At 37.8% G+C, this 24,151-nt stretch overlaps 1 protein-coding gene across 1 annotated transcript in view; it reads right to left on the bottom strand.

Annotated features, from left to right (window-relative positions):
• Positions 1-21,107: 21,107 nt before the first annotated feature.
• The window catches only part of LOC129237962 (dopamine D2-like receptor), a 70,313-nt gene continuing 67,269 nt past the window's right edge, over positions 21,108-24,151 (bottom strand). Inside the window, exon 9 of the mRNA XM_054872964.1 lies at positions 21,108-22,271. Coding sequence (XP_054728939.1) covers positions 22,060-22,271 — 212 coding nt within the window. The 3' untranslated portion in view covers positions 21,108-22,059. The remainder of the gene's footprint in view (positions 22,272-24,151) is intronic.

Genomic DNA, 24,151 nt, shown 5'->3' on the forward strand with positions numbered 1-24,151 from the left:
TTGGAGAAGTCGAAAATTAAGTCGATGCTAATTTTTTTACCATTCCAAGGGAATCGTCCACAAGAAGTTCGTGCCAATGGGCCAAACCGTCAATGCGATTTTCTGTCTTGGCGTTTTGAAGTGTTTGTTGCCTCGCATTCGTCAAATCCGCCTTGAATATCGCGAAGGAGGAAGCTGGCGCTTTTTGCATGATAATGCACCGTCTCATCGAGCTACTATTGTGACTGATTTTTTGACTAGAAATCGCATTTTAACCATCAATCACTCACCGTATTCGCCTGATATGGCTCTCTGTGACTTCTACCTATTGGGAAAACAGCATTTGGCGTCCGTATAGGCTATCCAAAAGGCTTGTACCGATATCCTGAAGGACATGCCGGTCAGTGACCTGAAATACCATTTCGAAAAGCTTTTAGATCGAGCAAAACAGTGTATCGAGGACAGAGATGACTTTTTTGAGTAAATAAACTCGAAGTTATCAGAACAGAGTTCTAGTCGTTTCTATTTTAGTTCAATCTTGTTTATTTTGAACTTCACCTTGTATATGAGGGCAACACGAACCGTGTTTGGTTTAATGGCAAAATTTCAGATCATTTCGCTGTAAATCAAGGGCGTCCGGCAAGGTTGCCGTGATTACGTGAAAGGAGGTACACAAATTGAAAACACTATTATTATTATTATTATTAGCGGATACACCCTCTGATCTCCAACAAATGGTAGATGCACTGCACAGTTATTGCTGGCAAAGGTCATTAAAAGTTAATCTTGCCAAGTAGTCGTTTTTAGAATAGGTGGTAGAGTCTCAATAGAAATAGTTAATGAGTAAAAATACGTAGGAGTTACACTTAACTATAATCTCACGTTTTCCAAACATCTAGAAAAGAAACTAAGAGATGCCAAAACAGCCATAGACGTCTCATGATAAAATATATTAATAATCCAAAGATAAATACCTGAAAGAAACTGAACATCTTTGAGGGAGCCTCTAGGTTCTATAATGTTTTATGGAGCGCAAGTTTGAGGGGTTGAAAGGTTTGAGCTTTTACGTTTTTTTTGTTAAGAAAGTAAATTTTTTGCCGTCCAACACTCCAAACTACATAATACAGCTCGAAACTGGCTTATTACCGCTTATTATCATTACTCCACCAATACATGTGTTTTATCGTGCGTTCCTTAAGCCTACCAATACCAAGACCTCCTCGTATCCTTGCTGAAGAAACGATCAAATTAGGTGCCTACTGGGTAAACGAATGGAAGGAGCTAGCATGTAGTGTTGACATATCGTCATTATCAGTATTTTCTGTGGTTCATATAATGGAGTTTATGACTAATAAATAAACTGATTGAAAAAGAGGTTATTCTGTTACAGATTTAAATGTGCTATATTTTAATGCTTATTTCTTCACTTATGCCATAAGTCTAATTTGTCGAGCAAGAGGCGGTTTCCTCAACTTTAACGCAAGAAATTTTTAAAATACTTCCTCCTTGGAGAGGCCAAGCATGTATCACTTGATTGGCGCTTGCCCGATTTACAAAAACATCCACCCACTTTATTTTGGTGTAAAAGTTTTAGATTTAGATTTTAGATTTAGTGATGTCCTTCTTAGAGGGATGCAACTATATATTATGCGTTATTGAAATATATATCTGATAGTGTTAAATACAGGGACTTTATTGTAAAGGAATTTTCTTAAATTGGCTACCACATTTTTGTTATTAATATACCACCCAGTCTTACAAATTTTTGCCATAATTGTTTTTATTTATTTTTATTTTTGTTCTAAATGTACTGAAATATATTATTATATCATATTTACTTTATTATAAAAATTATAAAATATATAAAATACTACTATTACTACCACTATACATATACATATATATATGAGGGGTGCGTTTTATATGTCGGGATTTGGCAACCCTGGTGTTGCAATCTGGCAACTGACAGCAGTATCGCAAAGTTTGACATTTTTTGGCTTTTACGTACTCAGAACGTTTTGAAATACCAGCGCTATTTGTGTTGTTTACAGTAACTTAAAAGATTCATCTCGGTCCAAAAATGGAATTAAATCGTGAACATTTTCGTGCGATTATTTTTTACAACTTTCAACGTGGATTAACTCAGCAACATTGCATGCATGAACTTAATTCATTTTTTGGCGATGAAGCTCCATCAAGGACCAGTGTTTATCGATTGTATGGTGAATTCAATCGTGGTCGTAGTTCACTCCAAGACGAATTTCGTGAAGGTCGTCCAAAATCAGTTGTTGTTTCGAAAACCATTGATGCTGTGCGCGAACTGATATTGCAAGATCGTCATGTGACCTATCGTGAGATTGAGACAATCTTAGGCATTAGTGGGACTAGCATACATTCAATATTGCATAAACATTTGACTGTCAAAAAAATTTGTTCGCGTTGGATCCCACACAATTTGTCAATCGCGCAAAAAAAGGCTCGTGTCGATTGGTCGAAGGAAATGCTCAAAAAATACAATCGCGGGGCTTCGAAACACGTCTATGACATCGTGACAGGTGATGCATCATGGATTTACGCCTGTGAGCCCGAAAGTAAACAGCAGTCGACAAAAGTAGGTCCAACAAAAGTAGTTCGCGCACGAAGCACTTCCAAGCAAATGGTCGCCTGTTTTTTCTGAAAAACTGGACATGTCGCAACCGTACCACAAGAACAACGCAGAACAGTAAATTCTGAGTGGTACACAACCATTTGTTTGCCAGTTGTCTTCCAAGAAATTAGGAAAACCAATCGCCAAAGACGGATCACACTTCACCAGGACAATGCGAGCTCTCACACATCGGCTCAAACAACTGCATTTTTGAGCACCCAAAACATCGAATTAATGGGTCATCCGCCGTATAGTCCTGACTTGGCACCGAATGACTTCTTTTTATTCTCGTACGTAAAAAACAAACTGAGAGGTCAAGGTTTTTCGACACCTGAAGAAGCGGTTGCGGCATTCAGAGTGCATGTTTTGGAGGTACCTCATTCAGAGCGGCAAAAGCGCTTCGACAATTGGTTCAAACGCATGCAAAAGTGTATAGATCTTCATGGAGAATTTTTTGAAAAACAATAAAGTGATTTTCGATGATTAAAATTTGTTTTTGTTCTCCAATCGCGACATATAAAAGGCACCCCTCGTAAATATATATAATTTGCGCCCACATTCTTAGAGGGTTCGAACCTGGGGACTACAAAGCGGCCATGGTAAGAATATCTTAGTAAACATCATATCTCCAAAACCGTTAGTTTTCAGACCCCTCTAAGACTTTTTGATTGCTTTAGTCCACAATGGATCGACAAGGGTCTAAGTGAGTTACTTCAAAGACCGACTCCTACCTCTACCAACCCAGTCCATACTATTCTCTGATTAAATATTTCACATTCTTTAACACCTTTAACACTATGTTTATATAAAATCGTAGAATTTTTCAAGTCGTTGAATTTTTCAGAATGTGTACAACTACTTTACAGTTATTTCATTAAATGGACTATTGCTAAGAAACCGAAGCCACGAGTAGTTAGACTAGTAACTGCAATGCAATTTACAAAAAAATAATTTACGACGCATAATTAAAGAGCCAGGATTCTCCCCCGTTCACACTTTACACTTGCCTGGTATAATGTATGTATGTGTGCATGTACATATGCACGTTTTTATGTGAATCCAAGAGAGTGCGTCGCTTGTTGTGAAGAGCTCGTAGAAACACACAATTGCGTCAGATTGAATTTTGCAGCTTTGATTCAATGTTTCTCGCTTTTTCTCACTGCTGCTTTATGATGATAGACAGAAAAAGCACCGACAAACGATACAACAATGTATGCAACCTATCCGCCCGGCTCCAGTTGTATTCGTGTTGTGCAATTTGTATTTCGTTTTTGCTAACTTTTCCACTGGACTGCTTAGTCTTGTGTATATGTACATGTAGATACATGTAGATGTGGACTTACACATGTATGTATAATATGTACGTATGTATGTACGTATGCTCGGCAGCTGGTCGTAACATTGCACTTGTTGCCAATGTAATTAACCAAGACGGAAGCTGAGAGGAAAGCAACATGAAGCATAGCGTGTGTACGTGTGTATGAGCTCGTATGTATGGGTGTGCATACAATTTACAATTGAACGGTCAACAATTGTTGGAAAAGCGCATCCAGATTACTACTTGTATGCTGCCCCATTTCTCATTAGCGCTCAAATGGTATTTCTCCTCTTAAGTATTTAGATTCATTTTCGTAGAATTAATAACATAAAACCCAAAAATTGCAAGTGCCATTGTTGTTATTGGGTTGAATGTGCCTGTTTTACGTCTTCCAGTCGCATCACTACAAAGCGAAATTTTAATTAAGGATGTGATTTAAAAAAAAAAAAAACAATAAAAGACTTGCTGTAGAAGAATTGCTCTTGGCACACATTCGCTGGTAGTCATGAATTTTAACTAAAAGTTTAAGTTGCTGCAAAACTTTTTTAAGAATATGCAGAGTCAGTGTGGAAACAATTGCCATGCTAAGACGTTGCTTCAGTGTAATCAATTTAGATTTGCATAAGGAAACATGTTTACAGAAATGGTAATTGGAGCATGTGCATGAGTGTGTTGGCGCCACTATAAAGTTTACTGGTTAGCAGAGCTCACACAGATTAACAATGTTGCCACTGGTATTACGTGGTAATTGAGTTAGAAGATTCATTCATCATTATCGCAAGGTCCATGTTGCTTAGGCTTTGTTAACCACTGTTTAGAAATATAGTTATTTCTAATACTTATTTATGTGTGCCACCAGCGCAGCCGAAACTCCGAGTTCGAGTGTCGGTGACGAAACTCCAGTTGATAGAAAAATGGTTTTCTTATGCCAGTTGCCCTTTGGCAGATGCCCCTCTTCAAAATTATCTGCCATTGGGAGTAGGTACAAGACTGCAGATGCCTCCATTTGTGGAAAAACATTATGACACACACCTCAAGTGGAAGGGAGAGCTCGACGATATAACAAATAGGCTGCAAAGTCCCGGGGGGAATATAAGGTTTTCTAATAAGAGGTGTTATTTTGATATTCAAAGAAAAATGCTATTTTTTAATATAAATGATCGGATGTTTACTTCATTATAAAGAGAAAGGTAGGCCGTTAATAGTGGAAAATAACATCAGGCAAATGACCACCACGACGACGCTTAGAGGTCAATATCCTTTTCAAGAAATTTTCACGTGGCCCCGAAGAAAAATGTCACAAGGTGTTAAATCACAAGATCTCGGTGGCCAATTGTGATCGCATCTTCGAGCAATAACACGGTCCGGAAACTTTTTCCGTAAAAGATCAACGGTTTCGTTGCTTATGTGCCACGTAGCGCCGTCTTGTTGAAAATAAACGTTATCCAAATCAATACCATCCAATTCCGGCCATAAAAAATCGTTAATCATCTCTCGATAGCGTAATCCATTCCAAACTAACACCTGTTATTGGAAAACCCTTTACATAGATAACACTAGTTTTATTGCATTCCCCTCTTTTCCAGTGAGTAATAATCTTAAAGAGACAGCTGTTAAAATTTCATGACATTCTATTCATTAGTTCTTGATTTATTGTGCTAAGCGTGACACTACGTTCGTTATTTTCAAAGCAATGGATCAAAAAGACTTTCGTGTTTTAATTTTACACTGCTCCTTGAAGGGACAAATACGGTGAAGCAATAGCTTGAAAAGTGTTATGGCGACTCCGCTCAAAACCTTTTTTTTATTTACTAAAAAAGTTATTCAAAACCTAGATTTGATGACTCATTTTGCGCCACTTTGCTGGCTATGAAAGCCTGCCTGACAATACCTGATAGTTTTATCGAGGTGATCTTTAAGACGGTTCAGTATGGTTCTGGCAACTTCCAACTTCCTTGGCCCGGAGCCCGTTCTGCCACTCCCTTCTGCAGCCATCAAAGCCACGGTTAGCACGGTGAGCTTGGCAGACTGATAGAGGCTGCAGATGGACAAAACTAATATTACCTGTCATATCCGACCGACTGTCGCAGTTCCTCCTGTTACTAAACAGGCATCTGTGCCTGGCAGGGCAGACAGTGTGCCCAGCATGTGGAGAGGAGGTTGAGACGGCGGACCACTTTCTGTGCCTTCGTTCGAATCAGGCTTGAGGTCTTTGGCACTGATGTGAAGCGATCACCTTGGCTCTTTGCCACCACAAGATCTACTCAGATTTTTTCGGAGGTCGAGTAGATTTAAAGAAAAGGGAACTCGAGTGCAGTACAATGGACTTAATTGTGTCTGAGTGTTGTACTTGCTAGTCTGTCGCGACGAAAAAAAATGCTTCTGGCTACTATCTTTGAAATTGCGAGTATAACACAGATTCCTATTCAATTATTCGAATTCTTCAGGTCGATGCTTTCTTGCCCGCTTCACAATAACAGCATTCTTCTCGTGGGAAAGATTCTTCTTCACAAATGGCTGTGATTATATATACATATATATATATATTATTTTTGGGTGTTTGGCCGAGCTCCTCCTCCTATTTGTGGTGTGCGTCTTGATGTTGTTCCACAAATGGAGGGGCCTATAGTTTCAAGCCGACTCCGAACGGCGAATATTTTTAGGAGGGGCCTTTTCATGGCAGATATACACTCGGAGGTTTGCCATTGACTGCCGAGGGCGACCACTATTAGAAAAATGTTTTTCTGAATTTTGGTGTTTCACTGAGATTCGAACCAACGTTCTCTCTGTGAATTCGAATCAGCCAACCCATTCGGCTACGGCGGCCGCTGTGATTAGCGGGTGTTAAATTCCAGCGCATAGTGAGGGATCCCTTTGTAAAATTCGGCCGGTATACAATCAATTTCTGAAGATTTCCCATTTGGAAGTTGTTTTATTGCTGCAGAAACTTCTGCTAGGTCAGACGGTGTTATCTAATGCGTTAGCTTAAATCAATGGCAATCTCCTTAGCAGGACTTGGATCACTTGGCGTGTTGATAGCCTTGTTGAGTACTGACGAGAAAAGTTGTTTCTAGAGAAGCAGTTGTTCCTCATTGCTAATCAGCAATCTGTCGTCTAGATCTTTAATTGGATGTGATGTATTAACTCTCATATCGGCCAGCCTCTTAGTTATTTTAAATAACGTTCGGGCGTCACCGGTTTGGGCTCAGCATTCGGCTGCGTGAGCGAGACAGTGGCGTCTTTTGTATTGGCGTATTGACTGCTGAACCGTCTTTTACAAAGCGTGGTATTCATTTTCCAACTGCTTCACTTGGGTTCTAGTACAATCTGACAAGGTGGCGTTTCTCATACTCTATACATCAATTGAAGCAAAGAAAGAAGCGGGTGGCTCCAGGAAATATGCCAAAGCCGAGAGTCAAACCGCATCTTCATCCAAAGAAGATCATGATATGTGTTTGGTGCGACTGGGAGGGCATAGGTCACTGAAAAATGCTCGAAAAGAATGCCACGATCAATAAAGAGCTCTACATTGCCCAGCTACACCGCGTGAATGAAGCTATTCGACTGAAAATACCTGATCGACCTGGTTAAACCACACTCCTTCACGACTACGCCCCATGTTGCACAAGTAGTCAAAGGTGCACTCGACGAGCTCGATTAGGTGGTCCCTTAGCATCCGCCGTATTCTCCGGACTTGCAGTAAATGATTACCATCTTTTCCGTTCCCTGTTAAACTATTTGAAGGTAACAAAGAAGTCCTTAAAAACTGGGCCAACACCAGACCAAGCGATTTTTGGCGGAAAGGCATCAACAAATTGGTAGAGAGGTGGGAAGTGGTTGTAATCAGCAACGGCGAATATACATATAATCGACTAACTTATTGAAATAATTGGTGGTTTTGGTTCAAGTCACTTTGACTTCGGTAAAAACGTTACGAACTTATTCCTCAACCCAATAGTCAGGTCCGAATCAGTTCCGCTTGTGTGGAGAAAATTACGCATCTCGTTTCTAAAAGTAGGTCTCGTAGCGCTGTCCTTTAATTGCTCCAGATTGACCTTCATTTTACAGGGTGGTGATCCCGTGCAAGACCAATGTCTATTCCATTTTTATTTCGGACGCCCAGCAGGCATTTTTTATAGCGTCAGCTGATTCCAATGTGCTAAATTTTGCTGAGCACTGTTCATCTGTAGACAACCAGGCCTTTTATGGCAGTCTTTGTGTTAAAATATGGTGCCACCATTGAGAAATTAGTGGAAAGGAAGTCAAAGCTACACCTTTTGTTCATTCATTGTCTTGGAAATAACCTCTGATAGCATTGAGCGTGAATGCATATTTGCAGCTTTGTGGCAAAGAGGTATCCCAGAAAAACTCGTAACTCTTATTAAAAAAGCGTAAATTGCCGTGGGTTCTAAGAGGCTTTTTAAGTCGGGAGTGCATCGAAGGTGTATCCTATTATTTTCCTTCATTCATTACCTCTGCTTTTCCTGTTCGAGATCGGCGTGGTATTTTATGGAAGCTTGACAGCACCATGCTGAGGCACCTGTCCTATGCCTATTACATCGGCTCACTGTCATTCAAACTTTCTGAGCTTAAAGGTTTGACAACGACCCTGTATCAGCAATTTCGTTCAGCTGGCCCTAAAATCAATGTCGCTAAAACTAAAACTCTGTATCTCAACAGTACCACCTCTGACTCACTGGATATTGACGGGGTGCAACTCGAGTGCGTGCAGAAGCTTTGCTATCTTGGGAGTATTGCCAACATAAGTGAGGCTGTGATAAAGATTTTGAACAAAAAGTATGCAAAGCGAAGTCTGCATTCGGTATTCTCGCGCTTCCGTGGCAAAGCAACAGCATAAGCGTCAGACCAAATTATTAAATGCGTGCCTTAAATCGGTATTGTTATATTTGGGTGCACTACTTGAAAAGTTACAGTGGAAATCAGAGGAAATTTTCATCCATTGCTGCCTCCGACGCTTACTACGAATGTTCAGGCACTAAAAAATAAGCAACTCTGAGTTGTTTAGTATTACCAATCAGATCGCAATTGCCTGTGAAGTACGAAAAAGGAAATGTCAATGGATTGGTCAGACACTTCGAAAGGATGACGATAACGTGACCAAATATGCGTGCGAACCCAGTTCAACAAGTAGAGCATGCAGTTGGAAGACCTCGTATAATCTGGCGAAGATCAACCGAATCCGAAATGGCAACTCTTGGTTTTTATCATGCAGCGAATTGAGGGTCACAGGTCACATATCCGAAGGCGTTTTGGAGTAGTTGCTGCCCTATACTCCACTAGGAGTTAATGGAAAACACATAAAATATTTTAGGATTGTAACTAATTTCCCAAAAGGTTATACATTTCGTAAATAAAATGCCACTGTGTTTGCTCAACTTTGCGGTGCATGCACTGCTATTAAGCAGCCGGTTTCAAAAATTGCGTTTGCTTTTTCTTATCCCACGGGATGTCTGTTGTTTGCGGTAAAAATTGGGTCTCTAGTATTTACATTTATTTTTTGTTTTTGAGGCCACAACCTTTCACTGTGCGTTGTACTAGACATAGAGCAGAGGTGTATAATGAAATTGATAAGGTAAACTTGAATGTAAGTAAATATTTCAGTCTCGCTAATTAATAACCAGGCCTGGTAATGTGCAGTTACACATAAACAGTCACTCACACCCTATTTGATACAGATAAGATTTTATTATAAAGTATTTTATATTTCACAATATTTTGCGTAAATGGAAAAATTGAGTATGCAGATATTTTATTTATTTTGCTTTATTTCATTTCGTTTCTCAACATAAAATACAAAAAAGTGTCCACTCATTTCATTGCGAAAAAAAGACACCAAAACATACAGTTAATACACCCTGCAGCTTAAATAAGACAGGTAAAAGTATCGTTATTCTCGGTGCAAGTTTCAACAAGCGAAATTATATTTTTAATGTGTGAGAGTTTGTAGAGTCACTTTTCCATGACGCAAATTGAATTTTATGTGCGCTTGCTTGTTTAAGCCATGGGACTGCGTACTTCGATAGAAAAGCGTGAGGTAGTTTTAGAGCATTTCGAAATAGGAAGGGCGCATCGAAATTGTACATTTAAGTTCGTCAATAGTTCAGCACATTTTTAAACGGCTTATGGATGAAAATTGTGTGGTAAATGAGGGACGACAGGCTACAAATAAAGCTTTCACAGAGAGAGAGTGCCAGTGGTTAGTGCGCCAAGTGAAGAAAAATCCAGCAACAAGCGCTGGATTTTTAAAGTAAATTTAGTAAGATTTTTTGTTTTTTATTTAAATATTGGAAAAGTAATGAATTACAATCACAATGATTTCAAAAGCATTAGCGGCTCTAGGCCATCAGCTTTAAAGGTAAGATTTTGCATCCAGAAACTGTGCGAAAAATACTGAGGGAACCAAAATTTAAATAACAGAATAGTGCGTAATAAACCTTTCGTAAGTGCAAAGAATAGAAGTAAGAGATTGCAGTTTGCGCGAGACTATCTAAATAAGACCCCAGCATTTTGGGCGCCATCATTTTTGCAGACGAGATAAAAATAAACTATTTTGGATGGACCAGATGACAAGTCTTTTGTACGGCGCGAGGTAGCCACTACGGAGCCCAAACCAGTGTTGCCAGTATATTACAATTGTAATAGATCTATTACATTTGTTCTCAGTTTATTCCGCTATTACACTTCATATGAAATCTATTACAATTTCCAATTCTAAGAGAAAACAGGAAAAAAATTGTTCATGTTTTAAATTACAATTTCAGCCAAATTTTGAAAAAAATGTTTTATAAAAAACGTATTGGGAAACCTTCTTTATCCATCGCTGCTTATGTAAGTCCCATTGTTAACGAGAGAGGGCGAGCAGCAGCCATAAAAGTAAACATAATGTATACTAAAAGGACATATGTCTGGAGATATTTTTGTTTCATTCGCCCTTTTGACAATGATTTCTCCGCTACTGCACATCGTCAATTTTGAATATGTATAACAACACGATACAACACGTTGCAACTTACAACCCGCTAATGTTGGAAGAATATATGTTAATAGTGATATCCTGTGTTACTGACTGTGTTATGACGTTTATTTGACTCTGCCTTTCTGAATGAGCTTTACTGCTTTGTTAGAAGTTTATTCAGTTCGAGAATTGTCACTGTGATGAGCATGTCAGTGTGATAGTGAGTGTTTTGTTTTCGTTTTAGTCAATTAAATCCTGTTGATACATCAGTATGGAAAGGTGAGTGTTTCTGAACATTTTCTCACGTGAAATAATTGCGGATTATTTTTTTCAATGGACCATGAACAAGAATTTAATATAAAAGAATATCTACATATATGTATAAGATGGAATCCGTATTTTGTCTTGCAGATTTATTATTAAACGAAAATTAGACTTCTGTTAGGTGTTTGGCCGAGCTCCTTTTCCTATTTGTGGTGTGCGTCTTGATGTTGTTCCACAAATTCACAAATGGAGGGGCCTACAGTTTCAAGCCGAATCCGAACGGCAGATATTTTTTATGAGGAGCTTTTTCATGGCTGAAATACACTCGGAGGTTTGCCATTGCCCGCCGAGGGGCAACCGCTATTAGAAAAATGTTTTTTTTTTTTTTGTTTTTTTTTTTTTTTTTGTTTTTTTTTTTTTATTTTGCTTAGACTCCTATTACGGAGTACAGCAATCTATTACTTTTTTGATCATCGCTTTAGTACGCTGCTGCGATTGGTTCTGGCAACACTGGCTCAAACCCCCAAACTTGCTAGTTTCTATAAAATATGGTGGTGATAATCTTATGGTCTGGGCATGCACATCATCAAATGGATTTGGAAATTCGAACTTTATCGAAGAAAGATGGTTCAAAGCGCTAGGAAATTACAAATTGAAGTTGACTTTCACTTTTATAACTCATGGCTACTCGTGCAACAAGTCTCAAATAATACGATTTACATGGTAAATAATACCATTTACAAGGCAAATATATATATATGTAATTGGCACTTACACCATTTTTGGGAGTTTGGCCGAGCTCCTTTTTTTCTTTGGTGTTACTTTTTCTTAGTTTGCTGCTTCACGGAGATTCGAACCTATGTTCTCACCGAATTCCAAATGGTAGTCACGTACCAACCCATTCGGCTACGGCGGTCGCCGGTAAATACTTATATTGTATATATATATGTTCCCACATTATTTATATTAGAAAATACGACATCTATAACAAATCTGATCTTGAAAAGGTCCAGTATAAATAAAAATTGGCATGAAGTCATCATGTAGACTTAAAGCTGTAATTAATAATAGAGGATACCCAACAGAGTACTACATACCTTAAAATTTTAAAAAATTATAAATAAAAGTTGCTTTGTTTAAGTTGTGCTATCAAAACTGCGGCGTGAACTCTCAGTAGGCGTTTTTTAGTTTATCTTTTTTTGCATTACAATCAAATGGGTTGACTCTTGCTTAGATTTTATGTTGAGAAATTAAATAAAATAAAATATGTGCATACTCTGTTTTTCCATTTTCACAAAATCTTATGAAATACACAACCCTATAAAAAATCGTATCTGTATCCAATAAGGTATGAGTGACTATACACGCCCATATATCTACTAGCGTTCCTTGAATAAAAAATTCTTTACCAAAATATAACAAATGGGCTGAAAAGTCCGGGCCTAAGTTAGTTACTACTAACCTTAAAAGGACAGCTGTTAAAATTTCATGACATTCTATTCATTAGTTCGTGAGTTATTGTGCTAAGAGTGACTCTACTTTTGATATTTTCAAGCCAATGGAGCAAAAATAATTTCGTGTTTTAATTTTACACTGCCTCTTAATGAGACCAAATACAGTGCATGTGAAGCAATGGCTTGAAAAGTGTTATGAAGACTCCGCTCCATCAGAAACAACAATAAAACGATGGTTTGCTGATTTCAAAGGTTGTCGTAGAGACACCGATGATGCATAACACAGTGGACGTCCAAATAATTTTGAGTGATCGAAGAATTAAGTTGCGTGAGTTAGCTGACATCGTAAAGATATCAAAATTATGTATTATTTGTATTGCATGAGCATTTAACTATGAGAAAGTTCTGTTCAAAGCGGGTGCCGCGTTTGCTCACTGTTGACCAAAAACAAGAGTGTGCTGATGATTCTCAGCAGAATTTGGCCATGTTGAAAAGTAATAACCGGAATTTTGTGCCGATATTTGGTAGTCATTTGAGTGGACAGCAACTGGGGAACCTCGTCTGAAGCGCCCGAAAGCAAAACAATCGGCTGGAAGGATTAAGGCCTTGGTGTTTTGGGATGTGAGTGGTATAATACTCATCGAATATCTTGAGAAGGGAAATGCCATCAACAGTGAATACTATATAGCGTTATTAGAGCGTTTGAAGGCCGAAATTGCAAAGAAACGTCCGCATATGGCAAAGAAAAAAAATTATTTCATCAAGGCAACGCTCCTTGTCCCAAGTCAAAAAAAAATAGTGGCAAAACTACATGAATTGAACTGCCAATTGCTCCCAGATCCACCGTATTTGCTTCCCAGCGACTACTGGCTGGTCGCAGACCTAAAAAAGTGCTCTCCGGTAAGAAATTTCGCTCGAATGAAGAGATTAACGTTGAAACTGAGGCCTATTTTTGGGCAAAAGATAAATCGTTCTACAAAAGAGGTTTTGAAATGTTAGAGCGGCGCTAGAATGATTGCGTTATTCTTGATGGAAATTACTAAGTTTGATCAAAAAACCAAAAAACGTTTTTTTTTTGTTAGGCCCGGGACCTCTCAGCGCATGTGCTATGTTTTCGTTTTGTTTTGCAATACAATGAACTGAGTGAGCACTTTGTATTTCATGTTGAGAAATAAAATAAAATAAAAATAAATAAAAAATTTTTGCATACTCTGCTTGTCCATTTTCGAAAAATATTATGTTGGGGAATAAGTTCGTAGCATTCTTGCCGAAGACTTTTATTAAAACAAAAAACAATAACTATAACCATAGGTAATCAATTATATAAATTTGATACTGTTCCGCAAAAAATCGCCTGGTCTCAAAGAAGTTGTTGAGCCAGTTTTTGAGGACCTCCTTGTTATCGAACGTAACACCCTTTATATGGTTTCACAGGGAGCGGGAAAGATGATAATCGCTCGGTGCGAGGTCCGGAGAATAGGGTGGATGTTCGACCTCTTGAAGTCCGGTTTTGACGGCATGTGCGACATGGGGCCGTGGGCGTTGAAGAAGTACGGTTTGACCATGTCGATCAGGTATTTTCGGTCGAATAGCCTCATTGACGTGGTGGAGGTGGGCAATGTAGACCTTCTTGTTGACCGTGTCATTCTGTTCGAGCATTTCTCAGTGCGTCATGCCCTCCCACCAAACACATATCATGATCGTCTTTGGATGATATCCGGCTTGACTCCAAGTTTTGGCGTAACTCCTGGAGCCACCCACTTCTTTCTTTGCTTCATATTGAAATATAGGCACCATTTCTCATCTCTTGTGACGATTCGGTATAAAAAGTGTTGTGTATGACCGCTTGTTGCTCGATGGCGGGCGAGATGCTGAGAAGCAATTTGAAGATGACTTTCTTTGTTTTTTTCGTTGAGCTTGTGAGGCACCCAGGTTCCCAATTTTTCGATAAGTCCCATTGAATGAAAATGATTGAGAATAGTTTTATAATCACAGCTCATTTTTTCCGCCTAAAAGTGAGTTGAGACGTTCTTCATCGAATTTCAGAAGGCCATCCGCTGCGGGACGTGTCATCGATGTCAAAGTCGCCATTTTTGAACGTTGCAAGCCATTTCCGTGCTGTAGACTCTAATGTGACACCTTCTCCATACACGTTGTAAATGTCCCAGGCTGCTTCGGCAGCTTTTTGACCTCGATGAAAAGTAAAGAAAATTAGGTGCCAAAAAAATTGATTTTTGGGTATTCCATTCCTATGCCTAAAAACTAATAAAATATTAAATAACTCAAAAATACAATTAACATAGTTTTGTAGGTCAGAAAGAGTTCTATCGAATGAATACTTACCGTTTGACAAACCGCAAATAAATTGTTGTAAAATAAAAGAGAATATAAAAATGCTATGAATTAATTCCCCAACCCAATTTATGCATATTACAAAAAAGTCGTATCTGTATCAAATAAGTTGTGAGTGACTGTTCACTTCCATATATCTACTAACTTTCCTTGAGCGAAAACTCTTTACCAAAGTACCCATTTTAACTCCACCCGCATTAAAATACGCAAGTTAATATATATTGATTTTGCATTTTATTCATTTTTGTGTTTTTTCTTTCTTGATATTGAAATTTAATAATATTAATGGGATTATGATGTATCATACCATCATTAGTCAATAAATATTTCAAAATGCTTAACATAGCATTGCAACATTATTAACAAATTCAAATTCATTCATAAACAATAAATTTTCTAATACCCTGCGCACAATTTTACTTAGTTCATATACAAGTACAATATATATTTATATATATTTTTTTCGTCTTCTCCTTTTTTTGTTGTGTGGAAGTAAACCATTTATAATGGGCGTGCCCTAACATACGCAGTTTTCATTCATTAAGCGACAAGAGGAAAACAATATGTCTGTGTACGTATTTATGTATGTGTCACACGTACGTGTACGTATTTAATGGTTCATGCATGTATGTGTGTACGTTTGTATGCATGTATGCTTGTATGTGTGACGAAAACATCTATTTAAAATTCTACTAAAAAGGTACCTATTCACTTATTTAGTTTAGTTAAGTTGCGTATAAACACAACTTAGCTACATACATCCGATGAAATGAATTATACGCACACATATGCACCATGTATGTGGGTGTTAAATATATAATACATACGAATACATATTTTATTAATTAATTACAATCGATTAACGTATTGTATTTAAATGTAATAAGCGTCTCGTTTGGAAGAATTTATGCTATTCACTGCGATCCACAATTCATGTTGTGTCTATGTATGTGTATTTACTTCATGTTTGTGTGTGTTTGTGTGCGTTTATGTACTAATGCAGCTTGCATTAATGTGCGTATGTATGCTAGTATGTACATGTGTTTGTGCTAACGCTATGCATAGATGTATATAAGTGTGTGTGTCTGTGTGTAGTTATAAAGTTTGTCTTGCTGCTGTTGGATGCGCTCTCGTGTTGATAACTTGCATACAACTATTAACGGTATTGTATTTCCGCATGTATGTACGCAAGTTACCGTTAGTTGTAACCATGTGAGTTGAGCTTATTTCTACTTGGAGTTATTTTTTTAATTAATTTTCTTGTTTTGATACTTACATATACGTACATACATGTGTATTGGCTAAGCATTTTGCTAAGTATTGTATTTTATTTAAGTCTAGAGACAAAAAAATTGCTTCTTTAATTGCGTAACAAAATTATAGGAAAGTACAAAAGTATTGAGCATTTTTTCTCCCTTCTCTCTACCTTCTCTGCAATTACATACCTACTTATTGTTTTTAGATATTTTTGATTCTTATTTAGTTACTTTCGTATTTGGATAGATTTTCGGTTCTAAATGTTCTTTTCTTTTTTGTGTTGTTTTTTTTTTTAACTTTTCCATAGGTATGTTTGTGAGTATATTTATTGATTTCTTCTTCCGTGTTTTTTGGTTTTTTGTTTTTGTGTTTATGTAATTAATTATTTGTCGCATAGAAACAATAAAGAGGACGGTCATTACAACTAAACAAATTCCATGTTTTTGTGCCTTTTTGTGGCAACAGTGGTTTTACATATATTAACTAGGTACTTAGAAATTCTGTCCTATTCAATTCACTATTGACTTAGCTATTAATTTATGCTAATATTTAATATCTACATATACATACATATGTTATGATAATTTCCTTATTTGTATGAGTACCCTGATATTCAGATATAACTTTTGATTATTCTTTTGGGTTACTTTTCCCATAGTTGTGTTAATTACTTTTCATTTAATTATTATCTATATACATATTTATATACTTACATAAGTTTGGCCTCAATAAATATCGTATGCATCTACTTTCCCCCACTACTTATCCCGCTCTTATTTCCTACTATTTATGCAATATTTTTGTTGAGTTGCCCTTTCGCTTCAAAGAAATTGCCGCAAATACCTCACAGTGGGGCTCATTTATGGATTTTCGGGAAAATAAGGCGATTTTCTATGATTCTGCATGAAAATTTGCATTATTTTTTAGAAAAAATTTGGAAGATCCTCTGAATCTTCAAATGCGAGGTATTTAGGGGGAATTTCTTTGTTGGCTGCCCACTTAACCATAGCTTAAAAGCCAACACCTTACATCTATAAGAATACTAAACTATTTACTTGCACCTGTCCTTGGCTGCTTGTATGTCAGTTAAAGCATTTACATATATACATTCATTCTTCAATGTATATGCATATAAAATTCAAAGTTCATTTATGGAATATACGTTTTGAAATTAAAAAAAAAGTAAGTTTTTTTATTCCATAAATTGTTGCTGTTCAGTAATTTTTCCATTTTCGAGATATGTGAAGCTGTCGTTGGTTTGTGTTCGAGATTTTTTAAGAAATTCATTGTAAGTTGGGATTTGTGATATGTTCGACTTTACAAAATACAATAAAAAAGTTTTTACCTCTAGAAATAATAATTTTACTGAAAATGTAATTCGTTTTACTTCAGTTGGTAAAGCAAAATTTAAGTATTTCTTGTTTGCCTTCAGACTGCCTAGTACAATTCTTTGTTTAATGGAAATTATGATTAAATTTTTGTTTAGCTTCACTTGGTGTATTATTCTTTTCAAAATTTTGCATACTCGCATATTTTAGTGTTGCCTGCAAAAACTCTTCATTTCCATGGAATCGGACATATAAAACGCTGCCTATTTTCAATACATTACAGCGTGCCGAGTTTTCTATTCTCCTCATCACTCGGCACAAACAGTTCTAGAGATCATTGTGAGTACAAAAATGACTGTCTTAAAAGATCCAGAAAAGTCCCTGAAACAGTTTGCGACAAAGCGAATCCATTAAAGGTGATAGCAGTAGACCGCGTACATTCGGATGCCAGCACAAAATGAATTAACGGAAAGCCATTCCATTCACACTATCGACGTATGCTTCTAGGTTCAAATGAATGTCAGCTGTTCAATGTAGTTCATCCTTTTATTTTTCTCTTCTATATCCCTCTGCCGTGACATTCCAATGTACAAAACGTTGTTGTTAGTCTAGTGCGTTCATCTTTAATGGATTAATTCTACAGTCACAGAGAGTTTTCTGGTACTCGTGGCGTTATTACCCCAGATACCACAACAACAATTGCCTGTTAGCAGCTGAAGAGTCTCCAGATGCATCAGAAGCAAATTCCTTGAGCTAGAAGACCTGGTTCTAGTAATACGTATAAGTGTACAATATCGCGTGCACAAATTCTTATCACACGAATCACGTAATCGAAGATCAACCAGCTCCCAACAAGGTGGATGAAAAGTTCAAGTTGCTGGTGAGAGTTGGGTACTGCCACTGGCGTAAATTCGCATGTATTAAACCTGAATAAAACCTCATTCTCTCGCAAAATGAGACCCTTGTGCCGGCTTTGTGGTATAAGAGTGTGTAGGAATTCCGAACCACATCAGAGCAAAGCAGTCCTTTAGCTTTGCTCAATAGATATTTTGGCGAGAGAGACTACTGTGTCCTCAAGAAATAAGGTGGGTCGTCAGGCACTGACGGAGAGTTGCTGGCAGAAGTAGTAGAGTCGGTGGAGTGATTCCCCGAACGGACGTTGGACCTATCGCCTAATTCCTTCCATACGAATTTGTCGACTATCTGTCGACATGCTGAAATCGATTTCCACCATACCAAAATATTGAGAGGACACGGATACTTCAATTTTTGGATTGGGAGTAAGATCATAGCGTTTTTATACTTTCTTTAATTTTACAACGATTCGTTTGCTGTTTGGCAAAGGTTAAGTTTTCATTGGGTTGAACTCTTTCTGCTCTACAAAACTATGTTCATTGTTATTTTGAGTTATTTAATATTTTATTACAATAGTTTTGAGGAATGGAATGCTTAGGAGGTAAAAATCAACATTTTCAACACCTGCTCTTTGTTTACTTTTCATCGAGATCAAAAAGCTGCCGAAGCAGCCCGGGACATTTGCGACGTGTATGGAGAAGGTGTCATAGGCGGGTCTACACCATGGAAATGTTTTGCAAAGTTCACAATGGCGACTTCCCGCACCGGAAGGCCTTCTAAATTCGATGAAGAACGTCTCAAATCACTTTTGAAGAAAAACAGTCGGCAAACCAGTCGTGAATTGACAGAAAAAATGAACTGCGATCATAAAACGATTTTCAGTCACCTTCATTCAATGGGACTTACCGAGAAATTAGGAGCCTGGGTTACTGGGTACCTCACGAGCTCAACAAAAAAAAAGCAAAGAAAGCTGGCTTCAAAGTGCTTTTTAGCATATCGACCATCATCGAGGTCATTAACAGTGCTTTTGGGACCGAATCGTCACGGTTTATGAGAAATGGTGCCTACGTCAAAGCCTGGAGATCCGTCAAAGCCAAGAGTTAAGCCGGATCTTCATCCAAAGAAGATCATGATATGTGTTTGGTGGGACTGGGAGGGGATGGTGCATTGGGAAATGCTCGAAAATAATACCATGGTCAACAAGGAGCTCTATATTGTCCAGCTAAACGACATGGTCAAATCATATTCCTTTACGACAATTCCAGAACCCATGATGCACAAGAACGTCAAAACCGCACTCCAGGAGCTTGAATGGGAGGTCCTTCAGTATCCGCCGTATACTCCGGACCTTGCGCCGACCGATTACTATCTTTTCCGTTCCCTATGAAACCATATGAAGAGCGTTACCTTCGATAACAAAGAGGTCCTTAAGTACTGGCTTAACAAAGTCTTCGACACCAGACCAGGCGATGTTTAGCAGATCGACATCAACAAATTAGTCGAGTGGTAGGAAAAGGCTGTAAGCGGCAATGCCGGATATATAATTGATTAAATTATTGTTTTTTGTTTAAAAATCGGTAAAAACACTACGAACTTATTCCACAACCTAATATTATATCATTTTAAGAATTGAAAAGATGGTAAATCACAGTAGTAAATTCTGATCTTTTCTGGAAAAATTTAAAATAAGTGCACTGGTATTGAAATGGTTTTTCTAGTCAAAGCTGTGCTTAGTTAATAGTTTGAGTACTGCATGGAAGTCCAGCATTTTGGCCCTGTACAGGTAGAAAATTCTAAGTTGAGACAAGCTATTTTGCTGAAAGCCAGCGAAAAATTCTTGAAGTAAATTTCTTATTCCAGTTCTTGCATGTTCATGCTCCAGTTCGTGGTCGACAAAACGCAAGAAGAATTTTGTGGAGAAACACCATAAATGTTTCCCTGAAGCGTATTAAAAATAGGCAACAAATCATAATAGCTTCCTTTAACTGCGGTTGGAGTGTAGGGCCAGAAATCATAAGAAATCGGTTTGAAACCGTTTCGCTACACGCTGTGGATCGGTAGATGATTTTCACTGTTTGCGAGAAAAACAAAATAATGGTAAATTTGCCTTCTGTTAAAACCACGCCATACGCACGTCGATCTATTGGAATTTCAACCGATTCGCATGATTTGTTGCTGGCTTGTGGCAAAAGGCAATTGAGAATTTTTGTGCGAGGTAAAGTCGCGCGAATGCATGGAAACTGTCCAACCTTACTGCAGAAAGAGTTCATTTTATGTTGTATATAAAAGGTATTTCAAAAGACGTGCATGAAAAAACATGTAAAAAATTATATTCTTTCAAGTTTCATTATTTGTATTTAAAATGCGGCATAATCCATATGTCCACCAGTTGCGGGTAAAATCCGCCAAACAGTCGATCCATGAATGTCTAGTTGTTGAGAACGACCAGATATCGACGTTGAAGGTTGCTCAGCAACACTTTGCGCTACAGCAGTAATATTCTCACAGAGTTTTTGGTCCCTCGTCCTTTTCTATGCTCGACAGAACCAGTTCCCTTTGAATTGTCGACTCATTCGGACGATTATTTTCACCAAAAAATCACCGTTTTTGCGATATGTTTTTCTTAAAGAACAACCATTTTCATAATAATTTTATAATCATTTTAAGCGTTGTTCTGTGTTGTAAAATTCTGTATCTGTCTACTTGACACATTTTTCAGATGTCATATTGACATCTAGGCGCCAGTTTTGAAGGCCCTTTGTGTAAGGCCCTAATGAGCGCATTAAAGATATTGTGAAATGAAAATTTTAATGCCTTTTCAAGTAAACATTTTCTTGCCCTGAATGATTTCTAGAACTGTTTGTGTTGGTCTAGATGACTTTTGTCCACACAAATTGAACCTCCCTAATGTATGCATATCAACTTACTTTTTACTTACAAAATTTGTGTGAGCTTAATAGTTTTCTAAGCTTATGAAAATATTTGGAAGTTTAACTATATTTTACTGAGCCTATTTTGCTATTCACTTATGCCGTACTTATGCAAAGTAGTTTTTCTTATATACAACTTTGAAGATTTGGCCAATTATTTACTTTTTTCTGTAATTATGGCCACGTAAAAATATTTATAAAATATTTTTTGTTTTTGTTTTTATATTAGAGGCACCACACTTACTCGGTATTTGCATACATACTTATAAGTAGGTACGTAAGTACTTTTATGTAATTATTGTTGTAAATTTAGGTAGCAACCGAAAACAAAAGCTTCCAATTCCCTTAAGTTTTGTTTTCTAATTATTTCTATATTACGTTTTGAAAGTTATTAAGTGTTCCATATTTAAAAGTTGTTGTTTTTCTACCACGCCTATTTAAGTATGTACATATGTATTTGCGCCAATGTGCGGTTTGTTGTTGTTCTTGTTCTTATATAAAATCACTTAGTATTTGTTGTGGCATTCTTACATTGTTACATACTGAAATATTTTCAGATTTATGTACATAGGAGAAATTTGCTATTATTAATGAACATTTTGTTGTTTTTGATCATCGTAATATATTTGTGCTTAATGTAATATTTTTCACCTTCGCATTTGCCCATGTAAGTGTTCGTTCGATTCGTGGTGTCGTCGATCACCCTAAATGCATAATTTTTTTGAATGCTTTGCGAAATTCTGGATTGAAAATCGTGTAGATGATTGGATTGACGAAACTGTTGATGTAGCCCAGCCAGGTGGTGAGTATGAAGGCGGTAACGCCTGGTCGCCAGTCTATTTCCATTATCGAACAGATGGCATCAGTGACGTTGCAGGTGAAGAATGGCAGCCAGCAAATGAGGAAAACCCCTGTATGAAAAGAAAAGAAAAGAAAAGAAAAGAAAAGAAAAGAAATGGAATAGTTAACATACCTAAATACGTATTTAGCTTTAAGTATATGAAATTATGTATATAAGAATAAAAAAATCGTTCAATACAACTCATTAGGTAGGTAGGTGAAATGGTTGAAGTGTCAGTCTGCAACTCCTCAGCGTAGCACTAAAGCGCGGGTTTGAAACCATATGAGGCCTCCAACAGACAAATATCTACAGGCAGCCAGAGCTGTTGATATATTGGAGAAGGTTGGTGGGATTTAGGTTTACGCAGGGCCCCAAGCTGTCGAAGAAAGGAGCACCCAGTGACGTTAATCGTGTAGCTGCCAAGCCCGGACATTTACAGGCAAAAATGCTTAACAGTCTCCTTCTCTGAAAGGTCCCTACAACTTCTGTAATGGGTGTTAAATGGTAACTCTAGCTTTTCCATGTGTGTGCCGAACATCCAGTGACCGGTAAACACAGCTACGAGTTTGGAAATTGAATGGCGAGGAGTCCAAATGACTTTCTGTGTTCTTTGTATATTGTACTGGGGCTAAAGGGTTTTCGAAGTAGCACATGAAGAAATTGAGCTCCATCTTTTCTGCGCTTTTCTGAGAAATAATTAGTGCAGTTCCCTTTTAACAACTGTCAGGGGCATGCCGATGACAGGGTAGGAGGTCTCTGAGGCCAATTCAGTCCCCTTCCTGGCAAGCTGATCAGCAATTTTATTTCCCTCTATGCTCCTATGTTCTCGAACCCAGATTAGAGAAATGTTACCTGTACACCCAAGGGATTTGATATTCGGCTTACAGGAGTTTACTATTTTCGTTCTGCACCATGGCGTCGTCAGAGTCTTGATCGCGGCTTGAATATCGGAGAAAATGTTAATATGTCCTTCACTCTCGCGTTCCGTAAGCATTTTGCATGCCTGGAGGATCGCAAAGACCTCTGCTTGAAAAACACAGGCAGTATTCGGCAGTTTAAAGAAAACCCCTGCTCCGACTCCCGATTCTATCGTGGAACCGTCAGTGAAGACAGAGGTGCAATCTTCGGTGCAGATTTTTCCCCTCGATCCAATTCTGCCTTGGAAAGATTGCCCTAGCACAACCCTCAAACTCTAGTTTGCGGATAGAGAGATCTGTTCGAGTTCGGAGAAATATAGTGTTAACTGCCCGAGAATGCCACTATGTCCTTTGAGAGATTGCCTCCAGAGGCCAACCTCCTTTAACCTGATTGCACATTGAGCTGCGATGGAAATAACGTAAAAGTCGGTGGGAAGTAAGTGCAAAAGGACATTCAGGGCAGAACTGGGGCAAGTTTTACATGCTCCGGTGATTCAATGCATGCAGTTCCTTGCCCCCTTCCCAGTTTAGTGGTACTATAGCCTTTCCGAAGAGCTTACCACCAAACCAGGCTTCCATACGTTAAAATTGGTAAAACCACTGCATTGTACATCCGCAGCACGACCAATGGCTTGAGTACCCCATTTTTTACCGAACATAGATTTGCAGGAGTAGAAGGCTATACTGGCCTTCTTTACTCGATTTTCAATGTGTAGCTTCCAATGGAGCTTGGAGTGTAGTATCAAGTGGCAAGTGGCAGTCCAGTGACCTTCCCAAAATCTCAGACATGATCGACGGTCCCGACTCATTACTTATACTAATATTTTCGAGTGATATCAGTAAGCAAAACTGATAAGTCGTTTCTAAAACGTTTTTGAAATGAATTTAAAATTGTTTGTACACAGTTTCTCACTGAAGTACAGGGTGTCCGGAATTATGGATTAAAAACACGGATTAAGTAAAAAAAGAAGTGCTAACAATAAAAGTTTATTTCAATAACTGTTACAAAGAAGACAAGTGTGGATTTTTTTAA

This window comes from Anastrepha obliqua, chromosome 2, assembly GCF_027943255.1.
Source record: "Anastrepha obliqua isolate idAnaObli1 chromosome 2, idAnaObli1_1.0, whole genome shotgun sequence".
Taxonomy (NCBI): Eukaryota; Metazoa; Arthropoda; class Insecta; order Diptera; family Tephritidae; genus Anastrepha; species Anastrepha obliqua.